General features: G+C 48.1%; 1 protein-coding gene across 1 annotated transcript in view; it reads right to left on the reverse strand.

Moving 5' to 3' along the window:
* Positions 1-12,712, reverse strand: part of NCF2 (neutrophil cytosolic factor 2) — a 33,046-nt gene extending 20,334 nt beyond the window's left edge. Inside the window, exons 1-3 of the mRNA XM_043923722.1 lie at positions 12,261-12,712; positions 9,373-9,455; positions 1,586-1,694 (exon numbers count right to left, since the gene is read on the reverse strand). Of these exons, the coding sequence (XP_043779657.1) occupies positions 1,586-1,694; positions 9,373-9,455; positions 12,261-12,434 (366 nt within the window). The 5' untranslated portion in view covers positions 12,435-12,712. The remainder of the gene's footprint in view (positions 1-1,585; positions 1,695-9,372; positions 9,456-12,260) is intronic.
* Positions 12,713-17,962: the final 5,250 nt, after the last annotated feature.

The following is a 17,962-nucleotide window of genomic DNA, read 5'->3' on the forward strand; positions in this document are numbered from 1 at the left end:
CCTGGGTTATTTCAACCCCAGCTACAGGAGGAACACTCCTCCCATGGAGTTCTGCTTTGATGCCACTATTCTAGGACACTTTCTCCAGAGCTTCTTGGTCCCTCAACACTTTAATCGGCATAAATGATTCTCAATCAGGGGTGATCCTCAATGTCTAGAGATATTTTCAATTGTCACCCTGGGAATGGGTTGCTACAGGCATCTAGTGAGTAGAAGCCAGGGATGTAGCTCAACATCCTCTGAGGCAAAGGCCAGTCCCAAGAACAAAGAATGAACTGGTCCAACGCATCAAAAGGACCACAGTTGAGAGACTGCACGCTGGAAGCTGGCCAAATGCCAGCCCTCCAAAAAGCCTCATTTCCCTAGACAAGAACTGAAGTTGTTATCCTGCGGCGGGGCTGGATGGAGACACGTGTCCCCAGGGGCGCAGGCAGCTGTGGACTCTATTATTAGCCCTGAGTGACCCTGGGAACACTGGGCTTCTTCTGCCTGAGAAACTCAAGCAAGGGGCTTTCTTTCACTGATTCTGCCAGTTAAAAATCTACATTTGCAGGGATTTTAGTTTTAAAGTTACTGGTGTATATTAGGGGTTTAGAATGAGAGTGGGGAGGGTTGGCTGGAAAAAGTACATGAACCTGTAAAGTCAAAGCCAGTCACGCGTCTCCATCTTGGTGATACAGAACATGTTACCCCTCTGTGAAGACCTTTCCTAACTGTGGGCTCTGAGCTGTTCTTTGACCAGGAGGGTACAGGTTGGTGCTAAATGATCCTCACTCTTTCTTTGGGTATCAACCAAGTACACGAGGCCACACCATTCATCGTAAAGTGTGTGAACTTGGGAACCAAGCCAGGGTAAAGCAGTTTCTGCATGGAGAGTGAAGCTGTGATTTTGGTTTATTTTGTTGTTTTGTTGTTGCCTTTTTATTTGCTTTGGTTTTTGCTACAAAGGAAGCTTCGCTAGGGCAGAGACCTCTGTGATTTTGGATTTGTTAATATAATGCTGAGAAAACACCCTGTCAACCTGAATCATGCAAATTATTATGAATGTTTTCGGGCTTCCCTGGTGGCTCAGATGGTTGACACTCTGCCTGCAATGCAGGAGACCTGGGTTCAATCCCTGGCTTGGGGAGATCCCCTGGAGAAGGGAATGGCAACCCACTCCAGTGTTCTTGCCTGGAGAATCCCATGGACAGAGGAACCTGGCGAGCTACAGTCCATAGGGTTGCAAAGAGTCAGAGACGACTGAGCAACTAACACACATACACACGAATACTTTCACAGACCAACACACTCATGTCCAGCCAAGCTTCCCTTCAGAGAATCCAGCAAACTCATTTCTACATGGCCCTTTGAGCCTCACGTTAACAAAATCCATGCACTCAGGTAACTGAAGACTCCATTAGGAGCCCCAAGCAATGGTTCTGAGTTTTTTCTTAAGGGTAACTCTGAGTCCCAAGGGAGGGGAGGCAAAATGCCTTCTCGGGCTCCTAGAAGTGTCAACAGATGGCTGTGCATCTGAGCTGTCAGCTTCCCCTCGGCTGCCCAGGCTTCCACCACTGCCCAGGCTAGGCCCTCCTCTCCTCACCTCACAGGCAAACAGCTTGAACTGTAGCCCCAGGATCTTGTAGTCGATCAGCTGGTTCCCTCGAAGCTGAGTCAAGGCCTCCTTAAGGTCTTTAATGGCGGAATCATATCTGTAGGAAAGAAGCCAGTTCAGGGAAAGGAGGAAAAAAAGAATGAAGTAGGTGTCTGTTTCCTTTCGTCCATCTGTTTCACTGGGACAAGAAATCTTTTCAATCCTTTTTGACCTGCTCTAGTTTTTCGCCAACCCTGACCCCAGGATTCTGTAGAACTTGGTGTAAACAGCGCCCCGGGGTTGTGCATCCCAGCAACACTGCAGGCCTTCCAGTCTCAGGCTGCCACAGGGATCTCTGTCTCTGTTGACTTCACACCGCCCCCACCTTTCTGACAACCAGCTTGTCACTTTCTGAAAGAGCCTCGATCTCCCCAGAGAGCTCCAAGCAGAACAGCACCTGCCAGCCCCATCTCTCCGTGGAGCTGATCTACTCCCCACCAAGTGGCCAGGCCAGCCTGATGCAGCTCCCAGGGGCCCTTCGTCATGGCCACTGATGTCAGCCTCCTGCCCAGAGCCTCCTGCTTCAGCTTCTTTTGAGTTCAATTTAGCTCTTGGTTTGTGGCTGTCCCCTCCCTCCTCTTCCACATACTTTAGGTAAAAAGACAAACCATCACTTAAGCCAGAGAGCCCTTTTTTTTTCTTGGTAAATAGTTAAGAATAAAAATGTTTCAGATTTTTGTGTATTTAATTTTTGGCTGAGCTGGGTCTTTGTTGCTGCACACGGGCCTTCTCCAGCTGTAGTGCACAGGCTTCTCATTGCAGTGGCTTCTCTTGTTGGAGCACCGACTACAGGCATGCAGGTTTCAGTAGCTGCGGCTCTCAGGCTCTAGAGCATGGGCTCAGTAGCTGTGACACACGGGTTTAGTTGCCCCATGGCACATGGGATCGTCCCAGCCTCAGGATCGAACCAGCATCCCTTGCATGACAAGGCAGATTCTTAACCACTGGACCACCAAAGAAGCCTCCAGAGAGCACCTCTAACCCTGCTCCTGGCACTGGCCTTCAGCTCCATTGGGTTGGCGATGTGCTGACTGGCTTCAGGTGGATCAGGACTGCCGTCATTGGATTGGTAGCAGAGAATAGGGCTGACCACACCAATAGTGCCCACTGGGGTGTGGGCAGGACCTGGGCCAGGCCTGCTTGGCCTGCCTCTGATCTCCACAGAGGCCCTGGTGGGAGGGAGCCATTGCTGAGCAGCAGGGGATAGAAGCAGCCCCAGCCCAGACCCTGGTCTGGCAGGAACAAATTTGCCTGTCTGTGGGGCTCCCACCAGGCAACTAAACCAAAAGTCCCTTGGCCACCATCTGACCCAGAGCTGCTACTTGTGGCTTCTCTTGGAGACAAGCCTGGAATGTGGACACAGGCTGGTGGGGACCCTCGAGAGGTGGTGTGGGTAATGAAGGTGCCCGAGGACAGGGACCAAGGGACTGGGACCAGGCCCACCAGTCCTGCCACTAACTGGGAGACCCTGGCAAACTGCCTCCCTGGCCTCACTCCACACTGATATTATAAGGAGTGCATTGTGTGCAAGGGACGTGTTATATTCAGGGAGCAGAGCACATCAGGCACTTGCTCGTATGTGGTCCTGGATCTAATTTCTGAAGTCAAACCCACGTGGACCGGAGTCCTGCTTCTGCCCCTTACTAGCTAGTGACAAAGGGGTGTGCTGTATGCTTAGTCACTCAGTCATGTCCGACTCTTTGCAAGAAGCAAGTTACTTAATTCCTTTCTTTCCTCATCTTCAGTATTAGAGCATAATAGCAGCACAAACCATTCAGGCGCTTAGGACGGTGCCTGGCACACACAGTATATTATTATATATATACATATATATATATATATTTCCAGCTCTAAAACCAGCAACTAAATTCACATACCAATCTTCTATTACATGCTTGCGTGTGTGCATGCTAAGTCACTTCAATCGTGTCCTACTCTGTGTGACCCCACCAGGCTCCTCTGTCCATGGGGATTCTCCAGGCAAGTGTACTGGAGTGGATTACTGTGCCCTCCTCCGGGGGATCTTCCCAATCCAGGCCTGGACCCCGCATCTGTTATGTCTCCTGGATTGGCAGACGGATTCTTTACCACTAGTGTCACCTGGGAAGCCCGTATTACATGCCTACTTAATACTACATACTGTATTAACTGTTATCAGGAGATAAAAATACAGTTGTTGGGACTTCCCTGGTGGTCCAGTGGCTAAGACTCTATGCTCCCAATGCAGGAGGCTGGAGTTTGATCCCTGGTCAGGGAACGAGATCCCACTTGCCACAACTAAAGATCCCACATGCCATAGTGAAGATCAAAGATCCCACGTCCTACAATTGGGACCCAGTGCAGACAAATAAATAAATGAAACATTTTTTAAAAATACATGGCTGTAGAAGCCAGAAGGCTCATGTCAGAGAAACTGGGAGCTGACCAGGAGGGCGGCTTGGCTGAGAGGTCCCAGGGTGGCCGGGGGAAAGCTGGACATTCTGTCATCATTTGGTTGGAAGTGACTCCCACAGTCACAGGAGTGATGGGAGCAGACAGCCTGGGTTGGAAACAGAAGGATGGCTTCCTCTAACCTACTTTTTTTAATAAGTGAAGTTGCTCAGTCCTATCCAACTCTTTGCGAGCTCATGGACTGTAGCCTGCCAGGCTCCTCAGTCTGTAGGGTTTTCCAGGCGAGAATACTGGAATGGGTTGCCATTTCCTTCTCCAGGGGATCTTCCCGACCTGGGGATCAAACCCAGGTTTCCCACATTGCAGGCAGATTCTTTACTGCCTGGGCCACCAAACCTTTCACAAGCATGCAGGCCATTCCTTAAACATCTCACGTCATTTATACACCCTTTTAGGCATTTCCTTGAAGGGGGAGAGGGGAAGCATTCCTGTTCCTTCTAAGCTGGAACATGGTGGGTGACTGGCTCTGATTCACTGAGCCATGGAGCGGGGCGGGGTGCGGAAACACGGAAAGAGGTGTCCTGTTTCCTGGGCAGATGAGATTTCCATCGTGTCCCACTGCCTGTGTGAGGGCACGGAGGGTCCTCGGAGGGCCCGTGAGGCTCTCTGCAGTCTCTGCGGATGTGCCCGCCTCCCTCAGCAGATGAGTTTCAGCTGTGAAGTAACACCGCCTGGGTCTACCTGGGATTGAGTGAGCCCAGCTCCTCCTAATTCCGCCCAGCAAGATGGCTAAAGATCTGGGCCCAGTAGGAGGGAGAAAGGAAGGACTGACGTTATTCAAAGGCTTGCTTTGTATTTGAAACACCCCTGCTAGGTGTCTGTTTTTAAATGTCTTAGACAGCATCGCCCTGAAGGCCTCTCCTCAGCCACCTGGTTTACCCAGAGCAGCTCCCCGGGGGCGTGTGCTCTGATGCACAGCTCTGCTTCCCGCTGCCCAGGGTCTGAAAAAGCTCAGTGTGAGAAATCCAAGATAGCCTTCAGCCCCGTGCGCTGGGGGGCAGGCAGCACAGCCGCTGCCTCTTTCCAGCCCTCCCGCAGGAGACTTCCTCCGTGCCATTTGGAGTCCACAGCGTCCAAGGAGGCCAAGGAGCTGGCATCCTCCCCTGGTTCTGCTGGGCAGGACCTGAGCACACATCTGGAAGTCACTGCCTGCTGTCTTCTCAGCTCACCAGCACAACTGCCGACTGGCTCGTGCTTCTCCCCAGCTCTGAGCCAGAGAGGGTTTATTATCCTCGTTTCTGTAACACTCCCTGGGAAGGTCTTTTTCCTTAGTAACCACTGAAGTTCCCAATTAGCCCTGTACTGCCAGTGCCCGCCTGTAGACTAGAATGCTGCAGTCCATACTTGGGTAATGGAGAGAGACTAAACCAGCTGAAAGGAGTTGAAGCATCACACACCTCCATGCCAGAGACTGGGGCCATGCCCTTGCCCGTTTCCGAAGTCAGGGAAAAGACTTTACTGCGTTGCCTCTTTGAGTAGCTCCATCTAAAGGGTCTGGCCATATTTTCAGGACCCTAAAATGTATAAGGGGCTGCCCAGGTGAATCAGATGGTAAAGAATCTGCCTGCAATGCAGGAGCCACTGGTTCAATCCCCGGTCAGGAAGATCCCCTGGAGTAGGAAATGGCAATCCACATCCAATCCAATCCCATGTAGAGAGGAGCTTACAGTGGGCTACAGTCCATAGGGTCACAATGGATCTGACACGACTGAGCATGTACACATGCAAGATTTATAAGGTTGGGATATGAAAGGTACCTTGAGATCCCATCTCCTTTTGGATGACAAGGTGGGGGTTAGAGAGATGAGACATCCCTCAGACCTGACTTGCCTGGGCAGAACAACTCTAACTTTATTCTGGTGGAATAAATTTCCATTATAAATAATGACAGAGGAGCAACCCAACAACATCTGAAAGTGGGAAAACCTGAGAGAAGAAACAGCCATCATTGGCACCTTCAAACAAACCCTGTAGTAATCTGAAGGTCATCCTAACCCATCACTGAGAAGCGATAGTTCTAGGTCCGCATAGGCACTTATCTAAAAACATCTCCCATGGCACTTGCCCCATTCTGCCCTGCATAATAGTCCTAGTGTTTGTGACCTGCTTCCCCTTTTTAATACGCAAGTTCCTTGAAAGTGTGAAGGGTTAGTTGCTCAGTTGTGTCTGATTCCTTGCAACCCCATGGACTATAGCCTGCCAGGCTCCTCAGTCCATGAAATTCTCCAGGCCAGAACACTGGAGTAGGTTGCCATGCCCTCCTTCAAGGGATCTTCCTGACCCAGGGATCGAACCCAGGTCTCCTGAATTGCAGGCAGATTCTTTACCATCTGAGCCACCAAGGAAACCCTCTAAGTTACTAGAAGCAGAGGCTATATTTCACCCCCTTGTTTATTTACTCCTATAAGAATTTATTAATACTGTACTAGATACTGAAATATAAGAGTGAATAAGTATTCTTGCCTCACGTGTAGTGGAGGAGACAAATATACAAGCAAGTATCTGTCATTGAAGAGACAGCTGTGATTAAAGGAGGCACAAAAGAGAGTAGTCACCTGGGTGAGTGTGCTTGGGGCAGACATTGGAGGATGTGAGTGGGCAGTCAGCGGCTGAACCAGAGAGCAACAGGCAAGGGCAGCTCCTGTATCCTGGGATCCACTGAAGGTTCTTCAGCAGATCACATTTCTTTTTTAAAAATGATCATTCTAGGATATCATTGGAGCAGGCAAGAGTGGTGGCTAGGGAATCAGTTTGGAAGTCATGGTGCAGTAGTCCTGGTGAAAAAATGAAGTCTAAACCAGCGTGGTGCTGGAAGGGAGGGAGAGGGTTCACGTATGATTTTCAGGGGACACTAACCCCCTGAAATTGCACATAAAATTAAGCATGTGCTTGTATGTGTTTTTCTAGGAAGATTGCCCATATACTTTGCTATTTAACAACAAGTGAAAAAAGGACAAAGCATCAAGAGCTGAACCTTGGCCTTTCCTGGTGGTTTAGTGGTTAAGTATCCACTGGCCAATGCAGGGGACACGGGTTTGATCCCAGGTCCAGGAAGATTCCACATGCTGAGGGGCAATGAAGCCCAGGCGTCACAACTACTGAGCCTGTGCTCTCGAGCTCAGAAGCCACAACTACTGAAGCTCGCGTGCCCGAGAGCCCGCGCTCCACAATAAGGGAAGCCACCGCAGTGAGCAGCCCACACACTGCAACGAAGAATAGCCCCTGCTCGCCGCAGTCAGAGAAAGTCTGCACACAGCAACAAAGACCCAGCACAACCAAAAAGAAACAAAAATTTTAAAACAGAGCTGAATCTTGTGGAGGGGAGGACACCAAAGCCTATGGATTGAGCAAAAGAAAAAAAGGGCAGCTCAGGACCCAGACTCGTGTCTCATGTTATTTCCTCAATAGTTGTTGAGTTAAAGATAAAATTTGATAGATTTCTCTCTTAGATTTAACGATTACCAGTCACAGACTAATTGAATCCTGAGTCTGATTCCTGGATCTTACTGATTGTTTTGACTCACTCAAAACATGAGGCTTTCAGGTTCTGGGATTTCTGGGCATTTCATAGAGAAATGTCTTCTGGGAGTCTCCCGTCTTTGCCATCCATCTCTCCTCATTTTAGGCTGTTAGAGGTGATCCACGAATGGCCCGAGAGTTTGTCCTTCTAGAGATCTACAAGAGGATTTGTGCTCAGACTTGCCCACAGGTCCTATATATCCTAAGGCTGGTGGGGATTGGGGGGAGGGCACTGAGAAGGAGAAAAGGGATAAGAAGGGAGACAGGAATGATGCCATTGAAAGTAAAGGCCTGTTGTGTCTTCTCTCCATTCAAGGCTTTCCCTTCCCAGACTGCCTCCGTGTCTGTTTGGGAGACTTCACTGCTGCTCTTAACTCATTCAGGTAAATGATCACATCTACATCCCGCAAGTCCTCTGAGAGTCTGGTAGTTGCCCATGGCAACGGCTCTGCACGGTGGCCTGGCAGGCTTGGTTTCTGACTAAACCGGAGGACCAACGCCTTTCGGGGTTCCAGAGGATCAGAGCCCAGCCTACCCCTTCCCCAGTGCCTGGACATTCTCTGTCGCCTCCCCTCTATCTCACCAACACCCTTCCTCATCTGTTGTGCACACACCTGCACATACACACACACCATGCCCCTGCTGACATGTGACTGTTTGAACTGTTCTTCTTTAGCCTGAGCTGAACCGTCTTCTCTGGAACTTGTGCACACTCAGAGAACTATTTCTATGAAAGGTCAGTTAACCATTCCCTACATTTTAAAGGAATGCTTAGAATATATTTTGTTATTTGAATGTTTTTAGGGCGTTTGGGGGAGGGGTGTGGGACTCGAGATTAACTTTCATTTTCTATTTGTCTTTTTACTAATTATTTCCTATTGACTATAGACACGCCAAAAATACAGAAAGGCTGACAGAAGAAGATGGAAATCTCTATAATTTCACCAACTGGGGAGGACTACTGAAAACATTTTGGTCTATGGCCTTTGAGACTATTCTGCGAAACGGTAATGGGATTGTGTGATACTATTTTGAAATGTTTTAAATTTAGTATCTATTGTGAACTTCTTTCTATAGTAAGACAAACACTACTCATCTGTGTTAATATATTCTGGTACATACAATATTAATTGTTTATGTTCTCATTTTAGTGACTGAATTATATCTCACTGAATGCATTGGGTTTTGGAAAATACATTCTGCAGGAATGTATTTTTTTGTTAAACCAGATCTAAGTCAATCACCTAGGAAGCTTTTATTTATTTATTGGCCACGCCCATGTGACCTGCAGGATCTTAGTTCTCTGACCTGGGATTGAACCCAGGTCCTCAGCAGGGAGAGTGCGCAGTCCTAACGAGTGGCCCACCAAAGGAACAAAGATTCTGATGTGGTTTCCTGATCGTTGTCATTGTGTGAGAGCTCACTACCTCACAGCAGTAGGCAACCACGGGTGCTCCCTTGATGGCTGCAGTATTTACAGCCAGAACCGCCCAGGCTGTGTCCCTTCAGGAAAAGGTGGGGTGCCATCCCCAGCCTGGGATGCTTCTGCAGCCTTGTGGTGAGTTGTAGCTGGGCCCGCCTTCCCTCCCCAGAGAGGAGGGATGCTTCTGCCTCGTGCTGATTGCGTAACTGCCCAGAGAAAGCCCAGGCACACCTCCCCGCAGAGGCTGAGCAGACACGTCTCAAACACCACGTCTGGCAGCACCAAGGCCTGCTCTGGGTTTCTCTGCACATTTCCCCAGCTTGTGCAACACTGGACCACTTACTTCTCCATCTGGTAGTAGAGCATCCCTCGTTGGAAGTAGGACACCGCCAAATGCTTGTCTCGGTTTATGCTTTTGGTGAAGGCCTGCGGAGGGAACAGCCAGGCAGTAAGTAGGAGTGAGATGAGCCAGTGGGCAAGGCAGGCAGGCAGGGTCCGGAAAACCGTTGATGTCTTGGAGATGACAAGAGGCTTAGGGGTCAGAGTACTTGGTGTTGTCACTTCCTAGCCGCATGGCATGAGACAGTTTGCCCAATCTCCTTGAACTTTAGTTTTCTCCTCCATAAAATGGGGATATGCATATCTCCCTTTCATGATTACTAACAGGGTTAATAAAAGTCATCACGTTTGAATATAACCTGATTAGAATATTATCTACAGCATTTATTTTATAAATTTATTATAGGGATATTACACAGCTAAGGTCATTATCGATCTGTGTGTTCCTATTGCCATTTTGTTCACTGTTTTGAAATCTCATACGATTAAAATAATAACAATAATAATGCATTTAAAATGCCAGGAGCGAGGACTCACGCATAAAACCAAAGAAAGGCAGTGAAAATGAGATGCCAGAGCAGAAGAAAGCAAAGTGAAGCCTAGAGCAGGGGGAGGAAGGAGGGACAGGGGAGTGGGCCGGCTGGGAGGTGAGCAGGGCGCCACAGCCTCGCCCAGGAGACCCGAGAGGCGGGAGTCCGCATCCCCTGCCGGCCGGGCTGCACTCAGGCCCTCCGCCTGGCGTGCCGGCCGCTCCTCCTGACAGTGCACACTTTGTTTCTAACAGCCCCTGAGATCTGCGGTTCGTTTGCTCAGTCCCTGGGCAACCGCACCCCCAGAGGAGGTCGGGGCCACTGTCTTCCCTCCAGTGAGATGTAGAGGGTCCTCCCGTGCTCCCATCTGCCCACTCTGCAGCCTGAGGCTGTGCGGGTATTCCACAAAGCTCTCTCTCTCCCTCTTTGCCAGGGCGAGGATGGCTGTGGGGGCCCCCTCCAAGGTGCTGGGGAGTCAGTCATCCAGCCACACCGCCTCGCAAAGACTTGCAGTGGAAGGTAAAAATAAGGACTAACACTTACACAGTGGTGTCAAGTCACACAGTACTTGAATAGTCTATGCCCCCTTTATGGGAAAAGAACCTAAAAAAGAGTGGGTATATATATATATGTATATACACATGTATAACTGATTTACATCATTGTATACCTGAAACTAACACAACATTGTAAATCAACTATATTCCAATAAAAACTAACTTAAAAAAATAGTTCATGCCTCGCTTATCATCAAGATGCTTAACCTCTCCAGAAGCTGAAAGCCCGAAGTCTGTGACTTCCCAAGACCAAAAAGCCCAGAGAGAGGCAGAGCTAGGGTTTGATCCAAAAGTCATACCCATTCCAGCTTACCGTGACCAATATGAAAAAGTGATTGTTGGGAATGCTCAACCCCATAGTAGGGAATATGAAAGAGAGAGAAAAACAGTGGAGAAATATGACATTCCACACCTGTCCTAAAATCACTTGCAGATGGTGACTGCAGTCATGAAATTAAAAGACACTTGCTCGTTGGAAGAAAAGCTATGACAAACCTAGACATCATATTAAAAAGCAGAGACACTACTTTGCTGACAAATGTCCGTATAGTCAAAGCTATGGTTTTTCCAGTAGTCATGTATGGATGTGGGAGTTGGACCACAAAGAAGGCTGAGCGCTGAAGAATCCATGCCTCCAAACTGTGGTGCTAGAAAAAGTCTCCTAATAGTCCCGTGGACAGCAAGGATATCAAACCAGTCAATCCTAAAGGAAATCAACCCTGAAGATTCATTGGAAGGACTGATGCTGAAGCTCCAGTACTTGGACCACCTGATTCGAAGAGCTGGTTCATTGGAAAAGACCTTGATGCTGGGAAAGATATAAGACAGGAGAAGGGGATGACAGAGATGAGATGGTTGGATGGCATCACCAATTCAATGTACATGAGTTTGAGCAAGCTCCTGGAGATGGTGAAGGACAGGGAAGCTGGGTGTGCTGTAGTCCATGGGGTCTCAGAGTCAGACTGGACAACACCTCAGTAGACATCATTAATCAATCACCATCTGCATTCCTTCCACCAGCCGCAGACTCCTTTGTAGAGTGTCCCACACAGTGGATCAGAATTGTCCCTTGAGGGAAAACCTATTTTTCTTAAGTGCCTCCTCTTGATCTCTTGGGCAAGGAGAGCTCACTCACAGGAAGGTCTTAGAAAGCCAAAAGAGGTTCTTGGAAATCAGACGTGAAGCAGTAAGAGGGAGATTCTGTGGCTAGCAGTCAATAAAGGAAAACATAACTAAGGGGGGGCTTTCAAAAGGTGTTAAGGACAAGTGCTCGGGCCTGGTGCACTGGGAAGACCCAGAGGAATCGGGTGGAGAGGGAGGTGGGAGGGGGGATCGGGATGGGGAATACGTGTAAATCTATGGCTGATTCATATCAATGTATGACAAAACCCACTGAAATGTTGTGAAGTAATTAGCCTCCAACTAATAAAAAAAATAAAATAAAAAAATAAAAAGTCTTCTCCAACACCACAGTTGGAAAGCATCAAAAAAAAGAAAAAAAAGGTGTTAAGGAAAGTTTCCAGAATGATTTGAATGTAATCAATGGAGAATAAAGGAGAACAAAACCCTCAGCGAACAGTTTCCAGCGGGGCTGCCTGTTAGAACCACCTGGGGAGCTTTTCAAAGCGGTGGCTGCCCAGGCTGCTCTGCGGGCCAATTGAATCAGAATTTCTGGGGCTGGGTGGTGCCGGGGCAGCCTTTGTTCTTCTGAAGCTCCTGAGAGGGTTCTAAAGTGCAGCCTAGGCTGAGAACCAGTTAATACAAAGGCCCCCGGGGGAGGCGGGGGCAGAGATACCTCCACTCACCTTCTCTGCCTCCAGCAGGTTCCCCAAAATCGTGTGTATGCAGCCCACATTGAAGCAGATCCTGGAGTGGGGGTCCTGTACCCCGGTGAAGGCATCCAGGGCTCCCTTCCAGTCCTTCTTGTCGGCTGCCAGCACCCCTTCATTCCAGAGGCTGATGGCCTCGGCCAGGGACATGGTCAGGTGCAAACCGGGAGGGCTGCCTGGAGACCTGGGAGAGGGCAAGCCCGTGTCTCCCCAGCCGGGCTGACCCCAACCGCCTTCACTTTCCTGGCCTGGAGCTCAGACTGGGGCTCAGGCTCCTGAAGACAACTTCTCGGTGTTGCAAAGGTGGCAGGAAGTGTCCCCACGTTTTGGCAACTGACGCACAGAGCAGTCAGTTCTGTGAGAGAAAAGGAAAGAGAAGGAGCGAGAGGGCAAGCGGGGCGGAGTGTGGAGGAGAGAGGAAGTACATCAGATACTGCCCCCGAGGCCGCAGTTCCCCAAAATGCTTCTGCTCTGTCCCCCAGCTCCTCCCCTCCGTCTCCCACCGCTCTGCGGGGCAGCAGCTTTTGGCCAGGGCTCTGACCCCAGGTTCAAGGTGACTTCTGGCTGCCTGTCCAGCGAGGGTGTTGGGTGACAGAAGAGTTCTATTCAGTCTAGAATGAATTCTTTGCTCACTTCTTCACACCCTCGTTGGAGTAGGAAATGGCAACCCACTCCAGTCTTCTTGCCTGAAGAATTCCATGGACAGAGGTGCCTGGTGGGCTGCAGTCCGTGGGGTGGCGAGGGGTTGGACATGACTGAGCGACCAACACTTTTCACACCCTCACAGACTGTCTTGATGTATTTGGTTTTTTATCTCGGGATAAAATTGGCAATCAGATTCCCGAGCAGGACGGTCTTGGGTGTCCATCTGGGTCTGAGGTACTTTCGTGAACACTCAGGAAGCTCAGTGGGGACCAATCTCCTGCAAATGGGAAAACTAGGAGCCAAATATGACAGCGAATGACTTCTCCTATCCTTCTGTGAAAAACTGAAGAGACAAGGGTTCTCATTGATGACTGATCTATTTACTAGTCCCCTAAAACACAGATTTACAACTCCTTCCCTGCTGCCCTGAGAAAGTAGAAAAATCAGTAAGATAATTGGGAGGAGAGGGTATAACGAATTTGATTTACTAAAATCCTGACTTCTTGTTACTCACACTCCAGAGTAAGGGTAAAATGCAATTCTGAGGGTCAGATGCTTAGATGGCAACACTCGCTCTGTCGTTATTGAAAGCACCTGCCAGGTATCACCAAACTTCCCCCAAGAGCCCAAAAATAAAATTTAAAAATGTCCATTCTATAAGGCTTGCAGGATTGAAGATGAGAGAATTGGGAAGGTGTGTGTGCACCTTTGTAGGAAGCGTGCCCTGTGTTTGGAAGGTCTCCCCATCTCACTTTGTCTGGCAAACTCCTCCTCATCTCTGAAGGCCCAGTGAAATATCACCACTTGCCTGAAATCTAGTTCCACACTCCAGATAGCAGAGACTCCCCCCTCCTTTGTACCACCTCTTCCCAAACAATTGTATTTGTTGCCATTTCTCTTTTCATTTGCCCAAGCTCTTAGACTCCTGAATAGCTGGGCCCATGCCTTTTCAATTCTAGGATTCCCAGCTCCTAGACTGGGAACATACTCAATACATGATGAAGGGATATATTCCAAAAAGAAGTTAGAGATCCTTGACAAATGACCAGCCGATAGCAGTGATGGCAGGGAGGGAGGGATACTGCTATTCCACCTGGTGAAAAAATACAACTCAATCAGCACGTTGACTATTCCTAGGAAAACCAAGTGGTTTCGTAACTAGGCTAGACTTTAAGCTATCTTTTCACACTATTATCTGAGTCTGCCACACAAAACTCTCTGGAAGCTGATGCCTATGAGTTTCCCACTCTTATTTTCCCAGAATGTCCTTCACAGGCCCCTACAAACTCTACCACTTGCTCCCCTTCCCCCCGGTCTTCATTTCCTGCCTCTCTGCGCTTCCCAATGTCTGCTCCTTCAAACCCACCTTGCACAGACATGGGTGCCCTGCTCAAATATCCACTTCCTCCAGAAGCTGTGCCGAATTCAGGCCCAGTCTTAAGCCCCTAAACCCATGATCTCACCTTCTCCTGAACTCCCACGTGAGTAAAGTGTGTGCATGTGTGTCTTAGCTCCTCAAACAGACTGCCCCATCCTTGTTTCCCCCAGAGACCCAGCAATGCCATGCACACTCATTTCTATCCAGTTTCCCCCCTGTCCCCACGCCACCATGAGCCTGTGGATGAACATATCATCTAACCTCTTGTCACACATCCATCTATTCGCTACAGAGTAGCCAAACTAATTCTTTTTTACAGCATAAACTCTTTATATCTTTATAATTTATTTCTTTTTAAAGAAATAAGGATGATTGCTTTACAGTGTTGTGTTGGCTTCTGCCGTACATCAACATGAGTCAGCCATAGGTATACACGTTTCCTCCCACTGAAATATGTACATTACCATGTGTAAAATAGACAGCTAATGGGAAGTTGCTCTATAGTGCAGGGAGCTCAACCTGGTACTCTGCGACAATCTACAGGGGTGGGGTGGGAGGTGGGAGGGAGGGTCAACAGACTAATCTTTTAAAAATAGAGGTTGGCCCACATCATGCCCCTGCTTTAAAACCTTCAGTGCCTTAGTTATTACTCTTAGGATACAAACCAAACTCCTTCTCACGGTGCAGGAAGGATCCTCTCTACACACCGCGCCCCCTCCCTGCCAATCCCTGCCACACCATTTCCCATCCGTCCCTCCCTCACCCCTTCCCAGTGTTTCCATGCAATGTCCTATTGTCAAATGGTTTCCTCTGCTTGGAACACTCTTGCCGCAACCCTCTGCCCGGCTGGTTCAGTTCCGACTCGTCTTTCACTCCCTCAGGAAGGCCTTTCTTGATCCATGACCATCCTGTGTTCACCCTTTCTCTCTCTCACAGCACACAGTTCTCTTGGGTCACGGTGTTTGTCATAATTTGTAATTGTATTACAATAGTCGTCGATACTCTTAGTAGATGACCTTCTCAACCACCCTTCCTTCCCCACTTTTCCTTTGGTAGAACCCCCATTCTGTTCAAGTCTCCACTCTCTGGAGGCCAAGTGCCTCAGGAGAGATAAACTCCCAACACTGCCCCGAGGAGTGGGGTTCTGACTGGTTCAGGCACAAGTGTGAGATAGAATTCTAGTTAATAAGACATTAGGAGAAGGGTGCTGAGGATTTCTGGGCAAGATTATTTCCCCCGCTGATTAAAAAAAAAAACACATGGGAAGCAACAAGACACAGTCCTTATTTTTCCCCTAGACAGTATTATGAAGCTGCGCCTGGAACAGTGGCAGCTGTCTTGTGACCATAAGGAAAACCAGCTAAGAATAAGCCATTGTTTTGAGGAAAAGAGAATGAAAAACTAAAAACCTGGATCCTTAATTATGTTGATGAGCTCCTAAGTTAACCCATCTTGGAACTGATTTTCTCAGAATTCCTTTGTTGGTGAGATAAGTCTGTTTATTGTTTAAGCTATTTGAATAGTGTCTTCTGTTTTTTATCATTTGAAACATTCTGAGAGACATACCACTATATTTTCGATTCTTGGCACAGCACTCAATATTGTAGGTGTTTAGAAAACTCTTATTGAGTAAATTAAGACACTGGTTGAATCTCATAGTTTTAGCTCAATGTTTGCAAAATTATTTCAAAGCTCTGTATAAGCAAGATTTGCATTTGCTTTGCTCACAGATCATAAACTCCTGTTGGATGCACTCATTCAATGGGAAGCTAAGAATATTCCTAAGGCTTTCCTTTTTCTGGAGGGAGGGGCCCCTGAAATTAAACTCATTGTTCTCGTTATTCCTCGGCAGTCAGCAATTACCTTCTCCTCCCTACCGACTCCAGTATTCTTGCCTGGAAAACCCCATGGACAGAGGAGCCTGTCAGGCTACAGACCATGGGGTTGTGAAGAGTTGGACATGGCTGAGCATGCATGTGTGCCCCACTTTTAGAGCTTAACGTTTCATCATTCAACTTTTTCTAACTTTTTTGCGGCTTTGCTCTCAAACTCCCCAAAGGGTGGAAACAGGTCTCAGTTTTCCCTCATTCTTTCATGCTCTAGGCACATAGCAAGTGTTCTGTAGACCACTGATTGGTTAAACGAACCAAAATGAAGAAACTGGAACCCTACTTGAAAAAATAGTTTTATGGAATTTGTCATTATCACCCTTATTTGCATAGGTGCAGTATATTTTCAATGGTAGGGAGAGTGTGTACATCCTGTATCCTTAAATCTATCATCAGTAGATACTGACATTGGGTATGAGACAGGGATGCTTCAGGAGGTTGGTAGGGAGACCTTGTTTATTACATGTGAACTTGGTCTGAGTTTCACAGGGAGGACACAGAAAACTCAGTGTGGGTCTCCTTAGTCAGCAAGGCTGGTTGAAACCCTCAATGCTAAAAGCCTTCCTTCTCCAGGAAGACGTCATAAGTTAGTCCAATCTAGCCTACCAGGTTAGTAGGTTATTTCTGCATAAAAAGTCATCACAAAAAAAAAAAAAAAAAAAGTCATCACAAACTTAGTGACTTACAATGATACACATTCACTCTCACGGGTTTCATGGAGCAGGCTTCTGGGCATGGCCCAGCTAGTCCTCTGCTCAGGTTCCACCAGGCTGAGATCAAGGTGTGGGCCGGGTTGCATTCACCTGGAAGTTTGACTGGGGAAGAGTCTGCTCCTAAGCTTCCTCCTATTGTCGGCAGAATTCACTTACCTTGCAACCGTAGAATATAGGAGGCTTGCTTCTTCAAGACCAGCAATGGAGAGAGCGTTTCCACATCTCCAAATCTCTGATCCTAGACCCCTTTTTAAAGGGCCTGCTTGACTAGGTTAGGCCCACCCAGGATAATCTCTCTTTTGGTTTAAGTTAGCTGTTTAGGGTCTTTGATTACTTCTGCAAAGTCCCTTCACCTTTGCCATAGTCTGTGGGTAAGAAGCAAGTGTCAGTCCCTGCCCACACACTGGGAGGGGATTACACAAGGGCATCTGAGGATTGGGGTCATCTTAGGATTCTGCCTACCACCACTATAGAGTTCCAGTCTTCTCCTTCCCTGACTCACCAGCTAGGTCATTATTCCTGCCCTGTGCTCTCATAGCGGCTTCTCCACCTCCCCAACCATGTGTCAACCACACCTGATTGTAATCACTGTTTAAGAGGCTGTTTCCCAGCTGGGCTGTAAGCTCCAGGAGTAGAGGACCTACATCTGAGTTTTCCAGTGTTATCTTTTGTGCCTATCACATAATAGATTCTCAAATTATGTGCTAAATATCAGTGTTGTGGAAGGTGTGTTTAAGTCACTGTAATTTTTTTAGTTTAGTTGGTTACACATACCCATCTTATCATCCAGATGAGGACATGCATAAGGCTATTCTTTTAAAGCATCCTCATATTAAGCACACTAGACATGAGGATCATTGCCATCTTTGAACTTTTATACACAAGGTACCTGGGTTTCCCTGGTGGCTCAGCGGTAAAGAATCTGCATGTACATACAGTAGGCAGAGGTTCGATCCCTGAGTTGGGAAGAGCCCCTGGAGAAGGAAATGGCAGCCTACTCCATTATTCTTGCCTGGGAAATCCTCTGGACAGAGGAGCCTGGCAGGTTACAGT

The sequence above is a fragment of the Cervus elaphus genome, chromosome 14, assembly GCF_910594005.1.
Source record: "Cervus elaphus chromosome 14, mCerEla1.1, whole genome shotgun sequence".
Classification (NCBI taxonomy): domain Eukaryota; kingdom Metazoa; phylum Chordata; class Mammalia; order Artiodactyla; family Cervidae; genus Cervus; species Cervus elaphus.